The 22,685-nt window shown below is 47.2% G+C and overlaps 9 protein-coding genes across 9 annotated transcripts; 7 read left to right on the top strand and 2 right to left on the bottom strand.

Annotated features, from left to right (window-relative positions):
- Positions 1-345: 345 nt before the first annotated feature.
- BJ212DRAFT_1446326 (uncharacterized protein) lies at positions 346-1,506 on the top strand (the record flags this gene model as incomplete). The annotated part of the gene is made up of 7 exons (XM_041338227.1): positions 346-419; positions 516-575; positions 630-813; positions 865-888; positions 940-993; positions 1,052-1,076; positions 1,142-1,506. The coding sequence occupies 7 exons, from the start codon at positions 346-348 to the stop codon at positions 1,504-1,506; spliced, it is 786 nt and encodes a 261-aa protein (XP_041194977.1).
- Positions 1,507-2,082: 576 nt separating this feature from the next.
- Positions 2,083-3,581, top strand: BJ212DRAFT_1268198 (ketopantoate reductase PanE/ApbA-domain-containing protein; the record flags this gene model as incomplete). The annotated part of the gene is made up of 7 exons (XM_041330717.1): positions 2,083-2,134; positions 2,244-2,318; positions 2,374-2,436; positions 2,495-2,790; positions 2,860-3,193; positions 3,242-3,453; positions 3,504-3,581. The coding sequence occupies 7 exons, from the start codon at positions 2,083-2,085 to the stop codon at positions 3,579-3,581; spliced, it is 1,110 nt and encodes a 369-aa protein (XP_041194976.1).
- Positions 3,582-6,239: 2,658 nt separating this feature from the next.
- BJ212DRAFT_1267999 (TPT-domain-containing protein) lies at positions 6,240-7,479 on the bottom strand (the record flags this gene model as incomplete). The annotated part of the gene is made up of 4 exons (XM_041330694.1): positions 6,240-6,397; positions 6,450-6,841; positions 6,889-7,016; positions 7,069-7,479. 4 exons carry the CDS (start codon positions 7,477-7,479, stop codon positions 6,240-6,242), a joined length of 1,089 nt encoding a protein of 362 aa, XP_041194975.1.
- A 1,732-nt stretch (positions 7,480-9,211) lies between these two features.
- BJ212DRAFT_1298519 (uncharacterized protein) lies at positions 9,212-10,972 on the top strand (the record flags this gene model as incomplete). The annotated part of the gene is made up of 3 exons (XM_041332705.1): positions 9,212-9,598; positions 9,650-9,787; positions 9,842-10,972. 3 exons carry the CDS (start codon positions 9,212-9,214, stop codon positions 10,970-10,972), a joined length of 1,656 nt encoding a protein of 551 aa, XP_041194974.1.
- Positions 10,973-11,652: 680 nt separating this feature from the next.
- On the top strand, positions 11,653-12,147 carry BJ212DRAFT_84936 (uncharacterized protein). Its single transcript, XM_041344199.1, has one exon. It carries the CDS (start codon positions 11,782-11,784, stop codon positions 12,040-12,042), a length of 261 nt encoding a protein of 86 aa, XP_041194973.1. The 5' UTR covers positions 11,653-11,781; the 3' UTR covers positions 12,043-12,147.
- Positions 12,148-12,560: 413 nt separating this feature from the next.
- On the top strand, positions 12,561-15,221 carry BJ212DRAFT_1345285 (uncharacterized protein). The gene is made up of 8 exons (XM_041335296.1): positions 12,561-12,665; positions 12,715-12,945; positions 12,997-13,188; positions 13,238-13,342; positions 13,393-13,688; positions 13,743-13,899; positions 13,955-14,120; positions 14,178-15,221. Exons 1-8 carry the CDS (start codon positions 12,636-12,638, stop codon positions 14,996-14,998), a joined length of 1,998 nt encoding a protein of 665 aa, XP_041194972.1. The 5' UTR covers positions 12,561-12,635; the 3' UTR covers positions 14,999-15,221.
- A 246-nt stretch (positions 15,222-15,467) lies between these two features.
- Positions 15,468-18,979, bottom strand: BJ212DRAFT_1345278 (AAA domain-containing protein). Its single transcript, XM_041335295.1, has 14 exons — positions 18,687-18,979; positions 18,556-18,621; positions 18,375-18,504; positions 18,204-18,319; positions 18,097-18,151; positions 18,002-18,043; positions 17,858-17,969; positions 17,533-17,807; positions 17,343-17,479; positions 17,085-17,151; positions 16,582-17,039; positions 16,198-16,449; positions 15,916-16,139; positions 15,468-15,863 (listed from the first exon to the last, which is right to left on the bottom strand). The coding sequence occupies exons 1-14, from the start codon at positions 18,875-18,877 to the stop codon at positions 15,670-15,672; spliced, it is 2,319 nt and encodes a 772-aa protein (XP_041194971.1). The 5' UTR covers positions 18,878-18,979; the 3' UTR covers positions 15,468-15,669.
- A 114-nt stretch (positions 18,980-19,093) lies between these two features.
- Positions 19,094-19,637, top strand: BJ212DRAFT_1345268 (uncharacterized protein). Its single transcript, XM_041335294.1, has one exon. It carries the CDS (start codon positions 19,163-19,165, stop codon positions 19,373-19,375), a length of 213 nt encoding a protein of 70 aa, XP_041194970.1. The 5' UTR covers positions 19,094-19,162; the 3' UTR covers positions 19,376-19,637.
- A 1,494-nt stretch (positions 19,638-21,131) lies between these two features.
- On the top strand, positions 21,132-22,308 carry BJ212DRAFT_1268174 (uncharacterized protein; the record flags this gene model as incomplete). Its single annotated transcript, XM_041330713.1, has 2 exons — positions 21,132-21,403; positions 21,444-22,308. 2 exons carry the CDS (start codon positions 21,132-21,134, stop codon positions 22,306-22,308), a joined length of 1,137 nt encoding a protein of 378 aa, XP_041194969.1.
- Between the last annotated feature and the right edge of the window lie 377 nt (positions 22,309-22,685).

Here is a 22,685-nt window from a genome sequence, read left to right as displayed (position 1 = left end):
TTCTCCCGCCGAGTTCTTCGCTGTACATGTCCAGAAACCTCTCGATCATGGCGACACGGTCATACCAAGCTTCCGAGTCTAACATTGCAACCTCAACAACAAAGACAACTCTCCCCTGAAACACCACAAGAAATTAAAACAAACAGAAAGGTTTTTACAAAGGTCCATGCATATTAACTTTCCCATTGTTTTGTCAATTGACGGTAGTGTGTTGATATCCCTGAAACAGTGGGAGAACAGTGGGAGGTTGGTTCAAGACACAACAAGGCTGCCAAGGCACACCGACAAGTTATAAGACGCTGAGTTCCGTTCATTGGGCATTCCTTCTGACTATGACAGACAAAAATGGCTTCCCCCGACCGCATGTTTATAACCTCGGTATGGTTTGAAAGTATGGTTTACGGTATGCATTCCTCTGTGTAACGAGCGTTGACATTGGATTCTAAATTCTCACTCGTAGGAATCAAGTAGGTTCAAATATTCGGGGAAGGTTTTATGTTCATTTCCATTGATAGCTGCGTGCTTTTTGGTGCATGTATATATATCTTGGCGAATCGGGACAGAAAGTCGCATAGGTTCGTGATTCGAGACAGCCGCCAATCACTCACCGGTGCTTAGTTCTTGACCAGGGTCCTTTTTGCATCGTGTATTTTCCACATTTTAGTCTCAACGGCACACAACATCATCTCCCTTCTTCTATCCTTGCAGGGGCTCACAACCCCTTCCATAACATCCATCTCTAATGGAAGCAGCTCGTACTTCGTCGCGCCAACAACATTTATGTTGACGAACTTGGCATTGTTTGTCTCCAATGTGCGTATCATCTTTCTGGCCTTAATCGCTCTTCATCGTTCCTTCTTTCAGGTACTCGCTCAAGATCTGCTGCTAGTGAGTAAAATTCGGCTTGTGGGGTTATTGAAGTAACACGCATAATCACAGATCTGGAGGCTTTACGTTGTTTGGAACCACAATTGGAAGTTTGTCATTCCCTCGGTAAGATATCTTTCCATCCTATCTGTCACATCTATCTTATGAGTGTTTCTATTGCTAGTTGATTTTGGAAGTTGCACATATCAGTAAGCTCACTAATTTTGCTTCGCTCTTAGACCAAGTGTTAAGATTATCTATCTTCTCTGCATAGCTTGTGCTATTATAGCCGTATTTTTGATAGCCCAGCCTAACGAGCACCTCTTCTCACATAATGTCCAAGCTTTTGGCAAAGCCAGTTGGTCGCTGGGTCTTTTTCTCAACAGCTGTGTCACATTCGGAATCGCGTATCGTCTTTGGCTTGCGGGACGAGAAGTATCTGATTTGACTGGCCGCAATGCCTACAAGGATGCCATGTTTACCGTCATCGAATCTGGTGCACTTATAGCCAGCTGCACTTTTATAATGTTCGTTCTGGATATGACTGGCAGCCCATCTGGTTTCATGGCGTTCAATGTTACTGTTCAAATTGCTGTAGGCTCCTTATGCTTATCTTTTTCTCGTCTCACATTGTCCTAGACCACGACGCCTCTTCTTATTATCACCCGTCTTGGCCTTGGCCTGACTAACATAGGCACACATTTCGACAAATCGTCAAGTCCTACAGTGACCTTTGCACCAGTCCAGATCGATATCACCGAGGATACCTGTACCTACCCTATGACTCCCATATCACCATTTGCTACTCGGAAGACTGGGAGTATGCAGTCATTCTACCGTGAAGTGTAGCAATAATAAACGGCTTTTGATTATACTCTTGTCATTTACGATATTAAACGGACTGCCGTAGTATATTGTGTGTATTGTCTATATAGTATATTGGACCTTACCCCAAAGCAGACAATAAACAGTAATAAGTATTAAGTGACAACAACCTAGTACTAACAACTCACATAGTTGGACCATAATTGTAATTTATCTGGTTTCTCAAGGGGACCAAAGACTTTGTCGGATCATAGTAGAAGAACTGGGAAGAGACAGTCTGGTCTGGCCGTGTGTGAGCATCATGTGAGCAAGCCGTCACGCGTCACGACCCATCATGGCTCGGAGAATCCTGGAACTGCAGATCGTAGTGGGATCCGTCATTCTTGTGAGATGAGTACAAAAGACGTCCTGCTTGTTGGCCTGGGAGCAGTTGGAACAATCTGTAAGTAACGAGCAACTTGAAGCTTAATCCTTATTCCTCCCAACCATTGAGTTGGATATTTCGTATACAATAACAGTACTGACACTCAGGCTCATCTCACTCGTACCAGACGCCTACATCCTTCAAAGCAGTAAGCTTGCGCGAGTCACTACTGTTGCCCGAAGTAACTATGACATTGTCAATGGTGAATCACTACATCGTCTCATCGAGATTTGACTTCAGAGCTAATCCGACTCTAGCCAAGGGCATAAACATCAGGAGCAAAAAGTATGGCACTCACGAGAGCTGGAAACCTTACCGTCGTAAGCAAGACCAATATATTCCCTGCGGTGACCATCACTGTGCATCTTGGGATTATAGTGGTATCGTCGGTGGTAGAGGCTGCTGATAGGCCGTATTCCTATGTGATCCTGACAACCAAGGCGATTCCAGAGGTGATAAAGACATCTCGGGTCCTAGAACCACTGCTTTCTAGTCCGTATAGTGAAAGGCACCCTCAGCCTACTTATGTCTTACTCCAAAACGGACTCGGAGTGGAGCGAGACTTGTATCACAGTGTCAAGGCCCTTGATCAAGGTGAACCAAAAATCATCAGCACTGTTGTATGGATTGGAACGAATTTGGTGGAGAAGAATGTGGTCGAACACACCGACTTCGTGAGCAAAGATCGTTCATACGTCGAGTAGCCCTTCCGGATTTCTGACATAGATTTCGTGCGGACACAGGATCATATTACCATTGGAATGTACAGACATGGAGACCACCTGACAACTACTAATTCTCCTGAAGAAGATGCTATTTTGACAGACCTTGGAACCATGTTCAAAACAGGAGGTTCAGAAGTGACCATTGCAACAGAGATCCAGCGCAAGAAATTCGCCAAGACGTTTTGGAATATTGCATTCTCTTCCTTCTCGACCCTCACCGGGTCCCCTCCTACAGCAATGTTCCGACCTCCACCTAAAGAGGGCCAATCGTATAGTCCTTACGTTGCACCTCAGACAGCACCTGATATCATTCCTGTTCTACATGCGATTTTACAAGAGATGATTACCCTTGGTAATTTCGAACTGTATGATCTCTCCACATGTCTTACCTGTTTCTTAGGGCGTGCATTGGGCTACCCGGATAACGAAGAGGGTCTGCCTTCTTCCCTCATTGATAATACTATATCACGTACTGCAGAGCTACACAGAAATCCTGCCCATACAGCCCTCCCGAGTATGCTCCTTGATGCCCAGAATGGGCTGCCTATCGAGGTGGAGGTGATTCTTGGGGAGGTGGTCAGAATGGCCAAGGATATGGGGGTAGATGTACCAGTAAGCAGTGTTCGCCATCGCTACTATCATAGCTGATATCTTCCCTGTAGCGTATTGAAACCTTGTATGCTTTGCTGGCTATCATCCAAAACCAGACTCTTGGCGGACTTAGACAACCCAAACTTTAGGCACAGCGACCCTTTGATATAGAATTTCATTCATTTCAATTGTATATTTCGATGGCTTGACCACCGGCTTATGTGCCACTATGGGCCGCCGATGACCACAGGTGCGTCACAGTTTTATTAAAGGCTTGTTTCTATCTTACAGGTACCGCGACTCCCGTCTCTCGTTAACCTCCGCCGAATATGGCTTCTCCCTACAACGGAAGCTCTCTATGAGCATGCAACGCATGCTCGTGCAGATGATTTGAGTGCTTCTCGGAGTCGACGGGAGAAGCGTTACTTTCTCCGCAGCCTTGCCGTATCTAAGGCGACATATGGACTGTATGTTGTCCCTTTGATACCGTCGGGAAATCACACTGAGCGGTAATTGCACGATTCAACGCTGGAATGGGGTATCGTACCAGATATTCGGTACTGGACCCTGGGAACGTCAGACTCGCTGGAGATATAGTTTTGAATTCCTCCAGTATCATTGACTCCTGAGTTGATAAGAGAGGGTAAGAGGTCATTATTATATCCGTACATTCAGGGCGTGACATTTTCTGTTTCAGTCACGATAAAGGTACAAACACCATCTGTCATCGGTCAACGTTCACCGTGGTTGACAATATTGTCCGCAGCTGCCAACCTGTTATCAACACCACATTGCTTGTCCTCGCACCGTGCGAGTGTTTCACTGACCTTAGATGGACTTCATTCAACGCCGAGTCTATTTCGAAAGTGAACAATGTTATGCCGTGCAATCAGAATACAGACGCAAGAACAATAAGGGGTACTCATGACGCTTTCGTGGCCATTCCAACATATGTCAGTGTGAGTATCATAATCTATGATACGGCGGCATCGGCGACTGATTTTAGCACTAATATTAATGGCCATTAGGAAATGTACAGGCAGCTGATTCAAGTTAGAATACTAAATAGCACTCACGTTGGTCCGGTTTTAAAACTTCAATATATCGATATGTACTGCACTATGCTCTTTCAAGCTTATTGTCTTGTTATCACCATAAACCGAAGCACCCCACTGACTACATTCGAACCAAGGATACATATCCGCAGTGGACATGACCGCACACAAGCTTCCTGTCGTAATGGATCGTATGAGTATAGTGCATCGATTTGAAGATCCGTATGCCTCATGGTATCGGCCATTTCCGACAGATACGGCGCTCGCACATTTGGAACTTGCGCCACAAAACCAGCCATTAGAAGCACGTCCTGCAGCACCTTAAGTATGGCACGCTCATGGGGCATTGATAGCATTTGATCAGTTTTCATAGAATCATATACTTAAATGAGGTGATCTGATGCATTCTTTTCGTCCATCTAAGTCGCTACGATTGCTCAAGTACAACCCCGACTCCACGAAGGTTCTGTCAGATAAAAATGTCCAGGTACACTGTATTTTTGTATGCGCGTGAAATTATTTTCTTGTTCCCCTGTGGCAATCTATTATATACTAATGAGTTGTATTTCATTTGACGAGTTCGCTGTCAAGATCGTACTGCATGACATGTCTGTCTCACTCTCGTTGTCATTTGGAGAATGCAGGTTATCGTTTTTGCTACCATTAAATGCAGGACTGTTACCTGTCTGGACAACACGCCAAAAATAATAGGAGCTTCCCTTAGCGATCAGGCCTAGACCACTCTGATGGTTGGCGGGACGGTATTGAGATATGATACACAGAAGACACTGGTTGGATAGCGCGGTAAACAAAAAGTTCCAGCGGTGTCAGGGATCGGCGACACGGCCGCCGCTACCATCAAATACTATTATTACAAGACAACATGCCAAAAATAATCCTCTGATGGCTCTTCACATTATTAGTTGACATCTATCAAGATAAGATAAGATAATCGGATTCAAATTTTCATTATTACCTGATGGGTACCCGCCGGAAGCCTCACGTGCTAGAATTACAGCAATCTGCTAAGTAATCGACTTTGTGAAAGTTACACGATAAATTTGCAAGTGCTTCTAGTGCTATTGATGGGCACAGCAGTTGTATATGCTTCTCGATGTCGAAACGCTAGCGGCAATGGAGCGGCAACTCCAGTTGTGACGTTGTGTGACGTCAGATATGTTCTTTAGAGAATGTTTGCATTAGCTCCAGCGGAGCGAGTTTGAATTCTGGAAGGATTGCAAAAGGAATGGTGCAGAAGACCAACATATAAGACTTACGAAGCTGTATAGTTTCCATCGCAATATAATTGCAGCTGTGTATTAAAAATGACGATTTTATGCGGCATTGGGTAATGAATCACGGATATGAGGTTCTGGTGCAGGTGCGGTGTTTTTCTAGCCTTGTCCCTTCTGTTAACGCCGACGCAGGAAGTCGAGTTGTGTGAACAGCTCAACGGTTATGTCAACATTAGTAAAGATTATGTCGAACGGTGACGTTCGATGAGTGCGGACATAACCACACGTCCAGCAAAAGACGAAGTCAGCTGAACTAGCGTGGCCCGTTTAATTGGCATGTGCGCTGCTGTGCACCAGAGGTGATGTGTATCTATATTACAGATATGGTATGAGTGCCAAAAGAGGGATGTGCGCATGCAATGTGCATGGCTAATGATTTCGAAGAGCGAAGGGGCTACGGTAAAATGCAGTCACTAAGAATGAACACCTCTAGCACAAAAATCACCTCAGTCATGATCTACTTCCTCCATCTACCTCTCTTTTCTTGATATTCAACGGCTGCGTACCACATTCCACCGGCGATCGTGAGAAGGATGCCAAGCGCGTTTGCCGGCGTTATTGTAAGCTTGAATAGAATGACCGCACAAAATACAGAGAGGACTTGTTTGACGTTGGCTGTAAGCTCGTCAGCAGATGTGCCGGTGTATGTACAACAATGGTCACTTACCAGCGACAGTCATACTCAGAGGGCCTGCTGCCCTATTCGCCGTGAAACTCACAATATTGAGACCAAATGCAATCAGGCCATTGATCCCAAGGAGCGACGCTTTGACGGGTGTCATCTCGTCTAAACTCCACGTATGCACGCGGGATAATTCCCCCGTCAGGTATGCGAGGAAAACACACTGAATGAATGCAAGCGGCGCCATCCGGGTCAATAGGTCTAGCGGATGCAATTTTAACCGCGGGGGAACGACAAAATTCACGCGTGGCTGCGGAGAGGTCGACGATGGGGCCGACTGTAGGACAGAAGTGTAGATAGTCTTAATGGCAGCAAGTACTGTCCCAAGTACGGTCAAAACGAGTCCGTTCGTTGTGTACGAATAATCTCCGTATGTCCTAGGTAGAAATAAGTAGATGAAGCTCTGAGGCGAGAAATGACTCACGCAAAACCAACGCCAGCTATGACGGGGACCAGAGATATCATCTTGTGATTACTACTCCGGGTGCCAAATAAGAAGATCGAGAGAAGAATTATAAAAATTGGCGTAGCCGCACGGACTACTTGATGAAACTGTGGCACTCATTATCAGCTGCTAGCTTGTGCAAGGTATGCCATCACTCACCGGAACAGTGACCAGATTCAGAGATACGTTGCTGACGGCGATGTTAATAGTGTATAATACACTAAATGCCACGAGCGCAAAGTTTTCTGCGTCGGTGAGCTTAGCAGGTACGAATGTACCATTTTTCAGCAATATGAGCCCTCCGATGGTCCCGCAGAAAGCGTGCAGCGCAGTGAGGGTGTATGGGAAAGGAAAGTGGATGAGGACACCTTTGTTGTATAAGGTAAGTCCAAGGTTGAAGCAAAAGTAAAGAATGAGCCAAAATGCTAGTGAGCGACGTGTAGGTGGGGAATACGATGAGTCTGTTTCAAGCGGCAGCGGGGTACATTTTTCATGGTCCGAACGGTCATTGTGGATGGGTATATGAGTATCAGAAGAAGACGCGGCAGGGGGAGGCAACGAGTCTTGCATATCGACGAGTGATGATGGTGAAACAAGACGATTACTGCTACGCAAGAAGCGTTGGCGAGATACAAGAGATCCGTGACGTTTGTGTGCTTTATTGTCCCCTGAACCTGACAAACCTGCCAACGAGAACTGCAAGGTGTGCCTGTAGGTGCCCCACGCGTCTTCTTTGCTATCCGTAAGGGGTTGCAGGCATGACGTTTGAACGGAATTTTGAGCTATAAAATCGGTACCCTCATGTTGGCGAATAAGGCTACCGGTCCATTTCTTCGGAAGATGTTGATGAGGATCCGGTATTGACAGTAAATCTGAGATCTGCCCAGAAAGGACAGCATGTGACTCATGCCGTCGGTGTAAGCGTTCTATAGACAATGTCGTTGATCTGACAGCGACAGCAGAGTCGTCACGGGCACGCCTCTGCGCAGGCGTCGGGGCAGCGCGTGGACGCTGCCTGTTATTCGGACTAGCTTTGTCTAAGCCAGCGAACAGTGCGAATGGATACTGAGGATGGCTTGATATGGCAGCCAACTTTTGGTCCTCCTCGACTCTTACAAACGAGGGCATGTCAGTGCGAAAATGGAGGAGGAGGCGTTGCTTCGGAATGTCGAGAATTTCGTAATATTAATAACCCTAGCCTTAATCAGACGCCCAAAACAAGTGTAATCTTATTTAGTCTTAGCGGCACGGATCGCGCCGATAACGTTATTGAGATCTGAAACTTGTTCGTATAACCATTCCAGTTCTTACGGTCCCGAGAAATCTCGCGGGAATCAACCGCAATTGTGACTGAAGCAAGCCCTCGAGCTCTCTCCCTCGGAGAGTCGGAGATAGAAATTTCAATAGTTGAGGAAGGTAACTACCATTTAAATACGCGTTTGATACCAATTCCTGTTTTTTGGGGAAATTGAAATATAAAACTAAATTTAGACTCTAGAATATATGGGTCAGGAACACGTAATACTGCGGACACGTCAAGTTTAAGGTCCCTGATTTAAGTTTTTAAAAAGCACAAACTTGAAGGACATGAGATGATTGACTGTCTATATGTCAGACTCGCAAAACATACTGGATTTGCGCTGATAAAGCGGTGCTGAGATACCAGTACCGTCTACGATGGCAATAACGGTCCAAACGTTTAGCTTCGGTTGAACCTTATAATAGGTGTACGCTCTCAATTGATAGGCACTTTGATCGGACATAGAGGCCATATGCATAGTCTCAAGACAACGTTAACTTCTACATAGAAGCGGAGTTACAGCCGGAGTTGTAGCCGCTGGCCCGGGAGGTTCGAGCTTCCGACGTGTCCAAGTACCTTGTGCACATGGCTGGTCCTTGGTGGGAAAAGACCTGGTACGTCAGGAGAACACATGCGGGCCCTTCAGTAAAACTGGGTGTTTTTGACATGCGAACTTGCAAAGTACTGACGTTTGACGTCGACACGAGGACTTCACAACATAGATTTAGAACGACATTGCAAGCACTGCGGGATGCCGTCCGTTCACAGCGGATTCGATGAGATCCGCTCCTTGTAGCAGCCCCAGGCCTGTGTAGCCTATTGCAAGTTAACCAGACGACATCGCGACTGAGTTTTTTCCCATGATCACGTGTAAGTTGCAACATTTCCTTCACCAAGACTTAGCTAAGCATCATCCTTTCGTGTGAGCGCCGAGTATCAGGTATCTTGTCTTTTCCGGACTGTCGTGTTCTAGACACAGAGTTCCCCTTGACGCGTTTAACTATGCCGGAACACAGTGGTTTAACCCAGGGTGTCAAGCGATCCACGTCAGACGTGGAGGCTGCCCAGTCAGCACCTTCAAACTCCAAGAGACTCAGGGTCGATCAGTCACCAGAAACGAGCACAAGACGGGACACAAAGAAACGTAAGAAGAGGAGAAAGAAAGAGCCAGTAGTTGCAAAACTAGATCGTCACCATATGCAGGACAGTTCGTCACAGCCTCAGCGGTTGCCAGTGTCAGCTCGCAATGAAATCATTCGATTTACCTCCACGCAGCTACCAGGAAGCAACAGCAGGGTCGAAGTCGAAGTCGGAGTTCCATCAAACCCTCTTGGTCACGAGAACGCTGCCGAAAAGAATTTCGAAGGGAAGTTACAATCAGCTACCCTGGTATGTCTAATGAATTATTTGTTTCAATTCCCTCGTCATGATACCGTACAGAAAGGAAACGATTCATCAGAAACCGCTAATTTTAGTGATACGAAACAGTCCCCAAATGTCAACTCGCAAAACTCCTCAGATGTTGTCCCTGAAGGCAGGATTTCGCAACTGACAAAGGAATTAGCAGAGAAGGGCGAGGTGCGCACTTCGTCATAGCAGCTAATATTTAATTCAAATGTTTTATCGTATCAGCTTCTGGCTGCGCATCAAGGTGTTCTCAACAACATTTGCCAAGCTCTGACATGTCAGATTTGCCTCGATGTGATGTACAAGCCTTATGCACTCGCTCCGTGCGGTCATGTGGCTTGCTACGATTGCCTTGTTCAATGGTTTAACGCTCCGCCTGCTGATAATAGACCTGCCGTACCTGCCATTGTACGGAAAAAGACATGCCCACATTGCCGAGCAGTCGTGCGAGATCGTCCCGCAGAAATATGGACTATCAAGAACCTAGCACACCTCATTGGGAAGAGCGGTCTTGCCAATGTGCTTCCTCATCCCGAGGCGCAAGCTAACGTTGACCGGCCTGGGGATGCAGATCCTTGGGATGGCATCTTCCGGAAGTCGGTCCATGGTTTCCTTCCCTGGTTACTTGCAGATGACGCAGATGCCGAACCCCGTCGCGGAGAAGACGTCGGTATGCTTGATATGGAGGATGGAGGGATATACCGATGTCTGGACTGCATGCATGAGATTTGGGATGGTGTGTGTACGTCATGCAGTAGGCGGTATCCTGGCCACGAAGGAGGGGAGGATTGGTCGGACGATGAACTCGGTTTGGACTTTGGCCCGGGAGTGGAAGAGTTTGACCCTGAAGATGACCCAGGCTGGATAGGTCTCGAAGAAGGCGAGGGAGATGACGAAGATGATGGTTTGGCAATTGCCGATTGGTACCCAGGTTTGCCAGTGTTCCGTTGGCGCGTTGGCTTTGATGAGCAAGATGAAGAGGAAGATGAGGAAGACGACGAAGACGACGGAGATGAAGAAGCTGTTTATGAAAGCGATTTCATCGATGACGAGCACGACACCGGAATTCCTCCAGGCCCTATACGACAGCTGCCACACATATATGAGCTTAGCGATGACAGCGATAATGAAGACCGCCGTTCGCTGGTAGATGTTGATCTTCTCTCCGAGGAAGACGAGCCATCACTTGCCAGTCGACCGGGGCGAACGGCACCCATCGTAGTTTCCTCTGACGAAGACGAGGATGAGCTCGATGGCGTTTTTGCTATCCGCCCCTCACGTCCGAGACGTGGACGCCTTGTTGAGTCTGATGATGAGGTTGAGGTATTGGGTTCATCGGACGGCAGTAGCCAGTGACCCGTAAGCATGAATGATATTTTCCCTACATAGAAAGCATCTTCGTTTGATCATCCTGGCATGTGATTTTCTAGTGAGACACCTGTTATCGTCTCTTAGAAGAATTCGGGCGAGTTTTGGGAGCTCCTTTGAGTGCAGCACCTCAACCTAACAATTTTATGGGAATAATAATGACGTTCCATCAGACTGTCAACTGTTTGAGAAAGTTTTTGAGAAGAGGCCGCCGCCCTAAAAATCGCTGTTGCGAGGTAATCTAATTCTTTATCCTGCTTTGTCCCATTAATACGTTGTTAGGGCCAAGTGTATGGCATTTGTTGCCAAATCCTATATGATTCGATGTCGCTGCTGAAGACCTTTCTCATGCGCAAAACGAGGACGTCTATTATGTTTGATTCTGATCGGTGACCGCTGCAGATGGCAAGTGCTGTCGGACAGCTGGTCGTGTGCGCAAGTACACTAACACGACTCGGAGGAGCGTTACCCTACCGACGATAGATTCCCCTTTGCACCTGCTTTGATGGGCCACTCGCTTGCATGTAATTTGAAGCATGTCCGTGATCGTCGCTCAAGCGCTCATCGCTCAACGCGCTGAGCATTCGCACACGGTCACTGCCACTATTCACTTTTCCGATGGTTTCGTAGGGCTTGTTCACCTCTCATGCAGTGAGACAGTAGCTTGGCAGACTGCATTTCCACAGAGTGCATGTCAAGCCTTGTATTGACAGGTATCAGTGAATCATATGCATAAGCTCCGATCAGACATGGACAGTGCTGAGCTCATATCAGGTATGTATGACTAGATTTAATCAATGATATGCATATTAATATTGGCGTTGCACCTATCCCCACTGAATTTGAGTGTGAACTTTGCAATACCATATAGTACCTTGGGCCTTAGTAAGCAGCGCTTGCGTGGTAGACAGTCAATGCCGCTTTTGATAGTGCTACACAACGTTGACTATGGCTTGGAATTGCATTGCTCTTTGTCCTCGTCTTTATCCTTGTGCCATGTCAATCAGTCCGGCCCACTTGCAAATTGTTGTGTTAATTTTCCTATATTCACCTCATGACTCAATCGGATTCGAAGTAATGACGAGCCCCAAGGTTCTTTGCTTAAAGAACAGTATCATATCTGAAGCTTTGAAAAATCAGTTAGACGCATGTGGCGTCTAGGCTCCAGTGTTCCCGCCATCACACTTCCATATCACTGGACCCATTTTTGGGATGTGCTGCCTCGCGCGAACAACGTGGATCAACCGCGCTCATGCAAACGATGTAGATGCGTGGACTTAGTGCTGCGCAAGCTGGGCAGTCTCCTGTCTTTCACGCAAGCACAAACATGCGTAAGATGTATGGTCCCTTTGTGCTTCTTTCCTGACTGCAAGTACACTCATAACTACCCTGCCACTGCCCTTTGGCCATTCATTCACTTCTCTAATCACACCAACTATTACTACTTCTCTTCCTTATAAGGTCAGCGTCCCCACACCCCTTGACTGCTATGCGCACCAGAACCACCAAGGGCAGCCCTGCTTCTCCCGTTCCTCGCCCACGCCCCCAATATTCCTCCAACGCCATGCACTGGCTCTTCCGCTCAAACTTACCCCATCGCAGGAGCTCTGCTGCATACAGCGCTGACCTTGGACGGAGGAATTTGTTTGGTATGAGCGAAGTATTTGGTGTTCTTCTGAATGTGCGTCTCCGACCACTGCGCAATCCGACTGACTTATGATTATTCACAGCCGTCGGAGACGCTTCGCTCCCTGAGCGAGTCAAAGCGCCTTCTTGAGGAAGCCCGTAACGAAATCAACGAGACACGCGATTCGCACGAGCGGTCTCCGTTGCGTACAAAACACGCGTTCACTCGCCTCCCGTGCTTTCTTCCGCGGGAAACCGAGATCCGTGTGATTGAACGTATCCTAGAGGGTGAGCCTTCGTTTACAGTCTTGTTCGGTGCAAGTTCGGTTGGGAAGGTCGGTTCCTCTGCTTATCAGTGCGATCGCACATTTATCAAAAGATCGTAGACTGCACTCCTGCGAGAAGTTCTTTCGCGAAACATATATCATGTTCTTCACTTCGATTTACGCATACCTGGCTTTGCGGATATGACGAGTCTGTACATGAGTATGTCGCGGCAAATGGAGCGGTACTTTGATGAAATATCGAAGGCGACGCCTGGATTTGAGGAATTCCGGAAGGAGGGCCTGGAATTCAAGGTTCGATGAACAATCGCGTTGAAGAATAATATTCCTGATATTATCACAGCACGACAGGTTGAACGTCGAACGAAGGCTTAACGATTCTCCTGTTGGAAGCTCTGGTTCACAAGTCAGGACGAGCGATATTGCGAGACTTATGGAGCTCTTCCAGGTGTGTATTTTCCCCTGCTAATGCGTATTTCACTGACTTCTTTGATTCAGAGTTCGCTTCTCAAGTACAGCGAGTTTGAACCGTCCGAACAGCCACCAGAAAATGGAAAGCGTAAGAAGGACTCTGATGTGTCCTCAGACAAGACAAAACTTAACAGCGCATCACCTTCAAGTTCGCCCTCGCATAAATCTCGGTGGTTATTCAAACGTAAAGGCAAGAAGCCATGCGATGGACAGCAGACCCATGAACTAACCTCGATGGTGGCCAACTCCAATGCTCGCGAAAAGGAGCATGGGAAGGCCATCAAGAGGATCCCAGTAGTGTTCTTCGACGAAGCACATAAACTGTAGGTACACCTACCTGAAGGTATATATTAGGCACTGATAAGTTACCGTTGCAGCCCCGCGCTGATTCAGTCATCTGACGCGATGAAATGCCTCCTAGATTCAATGCTGGTGCTCACGAAGCAAGACAGGTTATGTCATGTAATTCACGCCACCAGCGATCCTTTCTATCAAGCATGGCTGCGGCAGTTGAACGTAATGCAACACTGTAAAGTACGTCTTGACACCTTACGTGGTTTTCAGGAGTTGATCATCATTATGAATGTAGATTATCACCATCGGAGATTGCACGAAGGCAGAGACACGTGCATTTTTTGTCGAGAAGATGCTGCCTCGCGTTCCAGAAAACTTACGCGCAAGCTTGTCGTTTGACTCATTGTATGATGCATTTGGTGGCAAGTTAGCGCACTGGCATGATTATGTCAATGATTATAGTATGTTATTGTTATTGTCTTGTCTCTTCAAGCGGAATGCTGACGGATATTTCACAGTCAATGCAGGTGGAAACTTTGAAAGTAAGTACACATCACTATATCACGCTGGCAGGCATGAACTTCGTATCACAGTCAAGCAAAGCTCCCACTTCCTTCAGGCACATGCAGTCCTCAACCTTCACATCATCCACTCCTCACAAGCCACCACAATGACCAGCGGTGGCCAAGACCCTACAACGCCCAGCACACCTGCCGCCCGCCCACGCTCCTCAGGGCCTGATGCCCTGCATGCCAACCTCGGACCTGCTGGTTTCAAGACATACCCTCCTGTTCGAAACTCCTTCCGCGACCCCGGCAGCGTTAGCGATGAATATTCTGCCGATTTCAGCGCGATGCAACTGCTCAAGGTGATGAGCAAACTGAGTCAGGTGGGGACGAACCACCTGCCGTATTTTTTGCTTTGTCGGGAGCTTGGTGTGCGCGCGGTGGATGGGATGGTTAAGGGACGGGTGCTGAATCTACATTGGACAGACCCAGTGACGCACGAAGGAGAACTACCAGCCCGCCTGGAACCAATAGCGTCCATCACCGTTAGCCCACCGGTGGGTATAATTCCCAGCCCTATCAATGTCGGGAGCGGCAGCACACTTGGTGCGTCCTCAGAAGATGGCGATATGATGGCGATGAATCCAGTCAATATATCCACGCGGGAGCTCGGGCAGATTGATGAGGAAAACGAGGAGGAAGAAGTGATTGGCCCCAAACTAGTGCCTCTGACGCCGATCATGCGCTTTGCGATGCGGGAAGTTGTGTTGGAGTATGAAGATGTGCGAACATTATCTGATTACGCTTCCTTTACCGATGTCGAGGAGTACTGAGTGGCTGGCTGGTCTCCGCCTGGCGTACTCTCACAAGTATCTATTAAGTTATTCATCCATCATCTCCCTCATTTTGACATTGCCTTCATTTTCTGACTGTTGTACTGTACGCCACGTTGTAGTTTGCTTCGCATTTCTTGCATTAGTCTTGTACAGGCTTACATGTAATAATGCTTTCGTTGGTGAGATCTTGAGAAATGGAACCCTCTTGGGAGTCCTATAATGCGACAGACTCATTCGTTCTGCAAGGCGATTCAATGTATATTTGCATTGTACCGCCCAACAACTGCAATCACAGGGATAGATTGTGATTGTAAGGATTGTATATGCTTTACGCACCGATCGACTGGCACGACTTCAAAACGAAGATGCTCGAAGTCCACGTGCCTCCGTTAGAGCTTCATCCGAGACACGCGGATACATCCTTTTCCTTTTTCATTCCCTTTTACGATATTACCTTGTGCTCAGACTCCGCGATCCCCTCGCCTTGACCGCTTCATTTCGCCTTCACCATATGTTCCTCATACTCATTCTGGCCTAGTCAATTATTCAAAGACGTACATATACAGCCCATGTACACTCATATCAATAGCAGAATCTCATACACTGATTCCTTATCAGTCTTACATGATCATGTTCGCACCGCAGCTAATCAGGGGCCAGACCCACGATCAAATGGAATCAAATTCCGCAAACCTCACATCCGCATTTGCCTCGAGCCAAGTAAGCCATTTCTTCAAGTACGGGCTGCCATGCTTCACAGTCGACGAATCGCCCACAATACACTGCGAGTCCTGATTAGTCAATACCATGAGGATAAACATTTGCATGTTTACCAAGTGCCTCTTGGCTCGGGTCATGGCGACTGTCGGATGACTTAATGAGGATGATATCCCCATGGAAATAATTTTACACACCATTCATACGTCTCTTCTCTTTCAGAAACCCAACTTCGCGCTGGAAACGTTCAATGGAAAGTGCAGTAGAGAGGATAAATCGCACCTTGTCGTTACTGCGCACTAAGCTAATAATGACAGCGTCCTTCTCTCGCCCCTGCATTCCATCGACGGTCCCGATCTCAAGCTCAAGACCATACACTGGTCTAAGCAAGGAAGTGAGAAGAGTAACCTGTGCTTGGTACCTGATTCACAATAATAAGTCCGACTTGCATGTCTCAGCTCAGAAGAATGGTCCCATACGGAGTGATCAGAGCAATTTGTGATGGCAGCAATCCAGCTCCCACCAGCCTTTCGACCCATTTTGACACCACGGCTGCTTCGTTCTCGTTGCAGCGGCTGCCTTCGTCGCTATCTCCGTCTATTCGCTCAAAGTATTCGCAACCCGCAGTGTCATAAAACACGACTGGTGTTCCCAGTATTTCTTTGATGGTGTCCTCGTCTTCAGAGGAGGTAAAGACACTAGCACTGGGTAGGTCCTTGAGGAGATGAGATCTTACAGATTGATGGGACACGAGCTTTGACGCGTAGAGTGTTTTGGAAGGAAACTGGCAAATCTGCGAGTGCATGCTAGAGATGTGCGCTATAAGCTGCTTAAGTGCAACTTGAGTATGACTTGTATCTTACCGGTATTGAACATTGAGCAAGCGTTTTATATCTGGACCATACATCCTTTCAAGCCGGTCAAAGAGCGTTGTTTCTAATGTACGGGGTGGCTGCAAGCCAGTCCGTCCCTTCGCCTCCTTTTGAGTTTTTTTGACAGGCTTTGGATTCGACTGCGATCCTCCTTCGGACACTTCGATTGTGGCGTCTTGTGCCATGATTTTGTCTCCTTTGACCGATTCCGCTTCGGAATCTGCATCACTGGAACTCGTGCCTTCGTCTTCTTCTGGCAGCTGAGATTTTGATGCTGTCGACTCTTGCGACTTATTTTGATCATTCACAATACTTGCACTCTTCTTTAGTGTCGTAGTCCCAGATGTTGTCTTCTTATGTTTGTCGATAGAGAGAATTGTAGGTGGCAATTGCATCGGGTCGCCGGCCAGTATGAGCTTTCTCGCCTTGAATATCGGGATCCAGCACACCTGCAGGTATATTAATGACTGCCGTCTGGAACAGAATTAACTTACTGCTTCGAGCGCTTGTGTTGCCTCGTCAATAATGACTACATCAAACTTGTGATCACGGAGCTGCCTGCTACCAGCTGAATGACATGTAGCAAGGACGACCTGCAGTTAATCAATAACCGTCCTCGTAGCCCATGATAGTATTACAGGCCATACCTGAGACTCTCCAAGGACAGTCTTAACAACTCCGCCTTCGCGCTGCCTGTATCTGAACTAGTAGTGAGTACGCACGCCGAGTCTGAGCAAGGGGTCTGTGCTCACTCCTTCCTGAGAGCCTTTACCTCTTCCCACATCTTCTTCCGTTCCGAACCTCTTGGTTTCTTGGAGCCTTTCCCCTTTCCAGCAAGCACATCAAGCGTTGATTCAATCTCAGATTTGACGTCCTTTGCAAGTGTGGCCTAACTCAAAGTCTCAGCACCAGCAACCTTATCAAATACTGAAGTAGAGTCACTTGATCGCTCTTGTTGGCTTTCACTTCTAGCGTTGCTTCTAAGACGCCCTGATTAGCCATTACGCGCGCGGGATGGCCTATGCGAGTAGCTGTCAAGGATGTTCTCTTGCCCTTCTCAGGGGGTGGTATGGCAAGAAGACGCTCTAGGATATTATCGACAGATAGGTTGGAAGCGCCACACACAAGGATGCGTTTCTGTTTCTCATTGACGCTATGCTCCGAAGGTGAGGTGAGTTGCCGTATGATTTCAATTAAGGTATGTGTTTTCCCTGTCCCTATTATCATCATCAAGTGATTATATTAGTGGGAGGTCCGGTAGCTTTACCAGGTGGACCATGGATACAAGCGACTTCCCGGGATTCAAGAGCGAATTTGACAGCCTCTTGCTGACTCGGATTCAGGGATTCGTCGAAGAACTTAAGCTCTGCAATAGGAATCTTTTAGAGGGTGGTGATATTCCAAGTAAAACTTGGATGAGAGGCGTCAGCTCATAGTCATCTTTGTCGCTGGACTGTTTGAGCTGCTGTTAGCAATCAGGAGAGGAGAGTTATATAGTTTAGTTGCCTGTCTCGATGAAGGAATGCTGATTTTTTCCAATTGGCCAAGTGCTTTATCCATTCTTGAATACGGTGCAATTTAGAATACTCACATGAAAAAAAGGACGCAATTACCTGTCATAAGTGACGCTATTGGCCAACTTGAGCACTCGACAACGCTCAGGAAGGTCAAGATCGTCTGATCTGGAATATGAAGGGTCCACTGCAATGACGATGCGGGTATCTGACACCTATTTTGGAGTGTGCAAGTCAGCGACTGCCCAACTGAACTGCACAAGGTCATACTTTGTATACCACACCTTCTGCAGCATGGGAGCTTTCAGCGCCAGCAGATGCAGCCTTCTTACTTTTTGCAGATTTTTTGACAGCAGCATTCGAGGATACGTTCTCTTCGATGCGAGCGAGGTCTCCGGGTCTTTCTGAGACCTAAACTACAAGATCTACACGTATGGGATCAATGACATACCTGAAGTTATGAGGAGGAAATGATTGCGAAGTGTGAAACGCCGTAGGACGCTCCAGTTCGACTAATCTGCGCTTTTTCGTAAGACTGCAATCAGGAAACGGAAAGGTAGGAGAAAATGAACGACGCCACACGTTTTCCCGCCTAGGCCTATGTTGATTCCAACCACACCAAGACTCCCCAACGCGAGCCCTTTTTGCTCCAGAAGTTTTGGGCCGCAGTTTGTGAGCAGCAAAGCGCTTCGCTCGATCTCTGCGTCGCGTTCCTTTGAGAGCAGTTCACGATGGCGGCCGATAAAGGCTTTGAGGTCTGCTTCTGATGTCATATCCAAGGCCCAGGGTTGATTTGGACGTGCTGGAAGAAAATGTTATTTGCTGAAAAGGAATATATATTAATGATTGTGAGGTTTGAACTAAAACAATTCACCAAGTGCGAGTCCATCTAGTATTCTTTTTTTTGGAAATGGCACCGCATATGTCCTTACTATTAGTAAGCTGGCCTTTTACTACTAGGGGTCGGCGTTGCCGACTTGTGACCGTGCGGACCGAGTCGTTTTTTTCCCATTTTATTTTGGTCACTACAGATACAGGACGGTACGCCAAGCTTTCTTATGCCTCTGAACGCATTAATCTCTTTGATTCCGGCTGTCCTGGGACGCATGTGGATTGGACCGAGCTTGAGAATCGTTACCTTTTCCGGCGTCGCCTGGAATATATCGACCTCTTTAATATGCCAATGCTGGATCCCGAATTGTACCTCAACCATAGTGCCATTCAGAATCTCATTGGCGTGTTGTAGTTGTACGAGGTGGTTATCATGGTAGAGAGGAAGGGGATGCGCTTCGAACTTATGTTTCATAGTGTCGAAGTCTTGAGCAAACTGGTCCGGAATAGCCAGTTTTTGTTTTCTTCACCATTTTAGCGCACGTTGCCCGTGAGGCGAATCACGAATGAGATTAGCTCGAGAACGTTTCTCCCAACTCATCAGTAACGACCCTGCTTCAGTGATGATATCCTTCATCTTCAAGAGATTTGACCAATTCGATTGCATCGCTCCGAAGACATGCCAGTGATCGGTAAAGCAGGTCCGTACAAGTCCGTACAGTCATCACCTGCTCTAACAGGAAAGAGGTATCCGTGGGAGTGGTATGTCCCGGGTTTCACGATGACGTTTTTCCTTCACTGTGTTAGGTTCTCTCGACTGCCATAACAGGTCTTTATTTGTTCTTGTGTAAAATCTGCAAATCACGCAACATTGTAATTGACCTTGCTCCACACGGTAACATCGCTGGCCATCATGGTGGCCAGCGACCAATGGATGTAGTCAAGATACGGAGCTTAGTATCTTCGCAACACCCAAATTCAAGCAGCTGAAAATTATTGGACTAGATTTGATGAAGGCATGGAATGTTTTCAATCTAACAGACCAACTGCACAGATGATACCTCGACGCTCTAGCACATAGATCTCGATTCTACCGTTGAACGTTGAGCTACTTCGGCCATGTCCCTAGCTCAAGCGCCATCCTTCAGAGGTTGTCCACTTGATTTAGACTCGGAAAGGACAGCCACCTTCCTCTATCATGGTTTGACTATTTGGAATCAGCCCTTACTGTGGCCTTGTGCTAGCTTCATTACTAGGGGTGGGCAATACCGTGGTCATCTGGTTATCTCAGGATGATGTATAAAGATTGTGTTTCAAGTTCAGTACTGAGGGAGCACCGTTTTTTTCCAGCTGAGTCAACTTCCCTTTCCTTCAGATGCGAATTTACGAGCAGATTCGAATGCATTCATAACTCTTTTTGTCGTCCTTAACTATCCTCAACGTCACGGTGGGATGGACTGTATGAACTTTTCCGGATAGAAAACATTAGCGCTGAGAAACTCGGTGTCACGCGTTCCTCGCCGCTCTTGAAGAAGAAAGGGGAGCATGCGACTGTAGAGGGAAATGAATGAATGTCACAATTTATCAGGGTAGTGTAGGTGATTCCCATAGTCTGTTATTTTGACCGATGCACGCAGTTGACCGCCCTACTGGAGTTATCAAACGCACAACTGGCTTCAACGAAAAACCCGGTGGGAGTGTGAATGCGATGGTGGGCAGCAAAGAGACGAGATCGAAATCAGGTTGGGTGGTAGTAGGACTTCTTCATCGCACGGAGCGCAGTAGTAAGTATTTTTATCACCCAAGTTGGGATACTTATCTGAATTTCTTGATCATGAAGAGCCGGAGAAGACATCAGGATGTCATCAGTAAATTTTGTTTCGTTGGTATCATATGATGACTAATGCGCAGCGCGTGGGAACCTCAATCATGATTATGCGTTGCATCAGAGTATTTGGGTGTGTTCCTATTTTTAGATCGGAGAGGATGGGGATATTGATAGATCAATGGCTTCCCAGTTGTCGACTGTGACGAATCAATTGCTGTATTCTACTCTGATAAGTCTCACATGCACATCCGACGCGTACGAATTTGAACAATCTAAATTGGAACTCTTGCTATCTTGCCACACGCAGCTTACTCCTGGATTATAAGAACGGAACCAGTTTCAGCCCCTCAAATCCATCCTCCCTCATAATGCGAGATCTACCCATAGAACTCATTAGTGCCATCGTTCAGGACGTTTCCACGACAGTTGATCTTCTTCATTTACGCAGTTTGAACCGCTCATTTGGAGAGCTGGTCACTCCCCGTGCATTCAGCAAGCTTCACATCAAAAATAGTATACAGAGTGCCCAGAATTTCACCCAGATCATCGGTGACGCAAGCCTTGCTATTCATGTTCGAGAAGTTGTTTACGATTCTCGTGACAATGAGCGCTTCCGGCTTCCACCCAACAACGTAGGCAAGTTAGTCTCCATTCGTCCACCCTCCACAGAGTCTAATTAGGGCCGTGCGCACAGATTCTGCGGATGCTGTCAGTGAGCTTGAAGAAGTACTGACCAATGCATTTTGCGGAATAACCGCACTTCCGAGGATTGAAAGCGTCGTGCTCAACTTTTGGCCCTCATTTCTCTGCCAGGAGTCGGGGAGAGAAGTCTGCGAGAACCCATTCTGGTTCATAAATCGGCAGCTCACCCTCCTTCACGCCATTCATCACGGCATGAAGTCATCTCGTATGACCACCTTGTCTCTCAACAACGTCATTTTGCCTACTACTAGCTACGACTTCGTCTCGTCCCTTACAGACTCGCCCCTGTCGCATATTTCTGTGTCTGTTGTATCCAATGCTGAAGTCAGTACTTGGTCAGCTTCAAATAACATCAACGGTTCACTTGGAGCACTCTTGCCTCCCTCCAATCCCACTCTGAAATCAATCGTGTTACGTAGTCCCCAGGGCGCCTATCACAGCCTCGCTACTCGGCTTTCTTCATTCTACTATCCATCCCTCGAATCCCTCGTGCTCGAAAATATCATTTTCGATCATGCGCCCTCCTTTGATGGCGTTGAGGAGTTTGTCCTTCGTCACAAAAATACCCTGCAGCGACTTGAGCTGCAATCATGCGCATGCTACGTACCGGACTCAGCAATTGGTGTCAGGCAGTGGTCGACCATCTGGCAACGATGGGCTACTGAGCTTACCAGCTTGACAGAGCTCGTCGTTAACAATGGCGATTGCAGATACGTCCTCCTCGACGCTGATCAGGGTTATATTCCTCATGGAGAGGTTAGCACTTTGGTGTATGAGGATGATTCGTCAAGCTTGCAGGTATTCAAAGACAGCATAGCGGCCGGTCAAGTTGCAGTAGTGTAAATGTATATACTGTCGTCTATAACCATTTTCTTAGAAGTGTGAAATGCTGTAGGATGCTGTGGATCGACTGATTCACGTTTTCGTAGTTCAGAAGATGGAAAGGCAGGGCGGAAGTAAATCATATCCGAAAGATTCGCCAGTGCAAGAATGGACTGAAGATCTTCTCCTCATCGCAAGCGTCTTGAGAACTAACAGCATCGTGTAGTACAGCAAGTTATGCCAGTGCAAGCCCTAAGCCCTTTCTACTCCAGAATTTTGGAGCGTGTAAGGCTGGGTATGAGTTCGGCAGTGAATTGCGAACGAAACGAGACGGATATGAAACGTGTTCAGTAGGTAACACGAAGAGAGGGACTAGAGACGAGGACTTTCTGAGAGGC

The sequence above is a fragment of the Suillus subaureus genome (assembly GCF_016647635.1).
Source record: "Suillus subaureus strain MN1 chromosome Unknown BJ212scaffold_10, whole genome shotgun sequence".
NCBI lineage: Eukaryota > Fungi > Basidiomycota > Agaricomycetes > Boletales > Suillaceae > Suillus > Suillus subaureus.
This window is presented reverse-complemented; position numbering and strand designations above follow the sequence as displayed.

Bases quoted from the DNA above. Each gene is read 5' to 3' on its own strand.
- BJ212DRAFT_84936 (XM_041344199.1), top strand. From the start codon at position 11,782: ATGATATGCATATTAATATTGGCGTTGCACCTATCCCCACTGAATTTG.
- BJ212DRAFT_1345285 (XM_041335296.1), top strand. From the start codon at position 12,636: ATGAGCGAAGTATTTGGTGTTCTTCTGAAT. The intron at 12,946-12,996 runs GTCGGTTCCTCT...AAAAGATCGTAG, and splicing joins GTGCAAGTTCGGTTGGGAAG to ACTGCACTCCTGCGAGAAGT. The intron at 13,689-13,742 runs GTAGGTACACCT...TTACCGTTGCAG, and splicing joins TTCGACGAAGCACATAAACT to CCCCGCGCTGATTCAGTCAT.
- BJ212DRAFT_1345278 (XM_041335295.1), bottom strand. From the start codon at position 18,877: ATGACATCAGAAGCAGACCTCAAAGCCTTTATCGGCCGCCATCGTGAA. The intron at 17,152-17,342 runs GTGAGCACAGAC...TTCAGCTGGTAG, and splicing joins GTAAAGGCTCTCAGGAAGGA to CAGGCAGCTCCGTGATCACA. The intron at 17,040-17,084 runs GTAAGTTAATTC...ATATACCTGCAG, and splicing joins CAACACAAGCGCTCGAAGCA to GTGTGCTGGATCCCGATATT.
- BJ212DRAFT_1345268 (XM_041335294.1), top strand. From the start codon at position 19,163: ATGCCTCTGAACGCATTAATCTCTTTGATTCCGGCTGTCCTGGGACGC.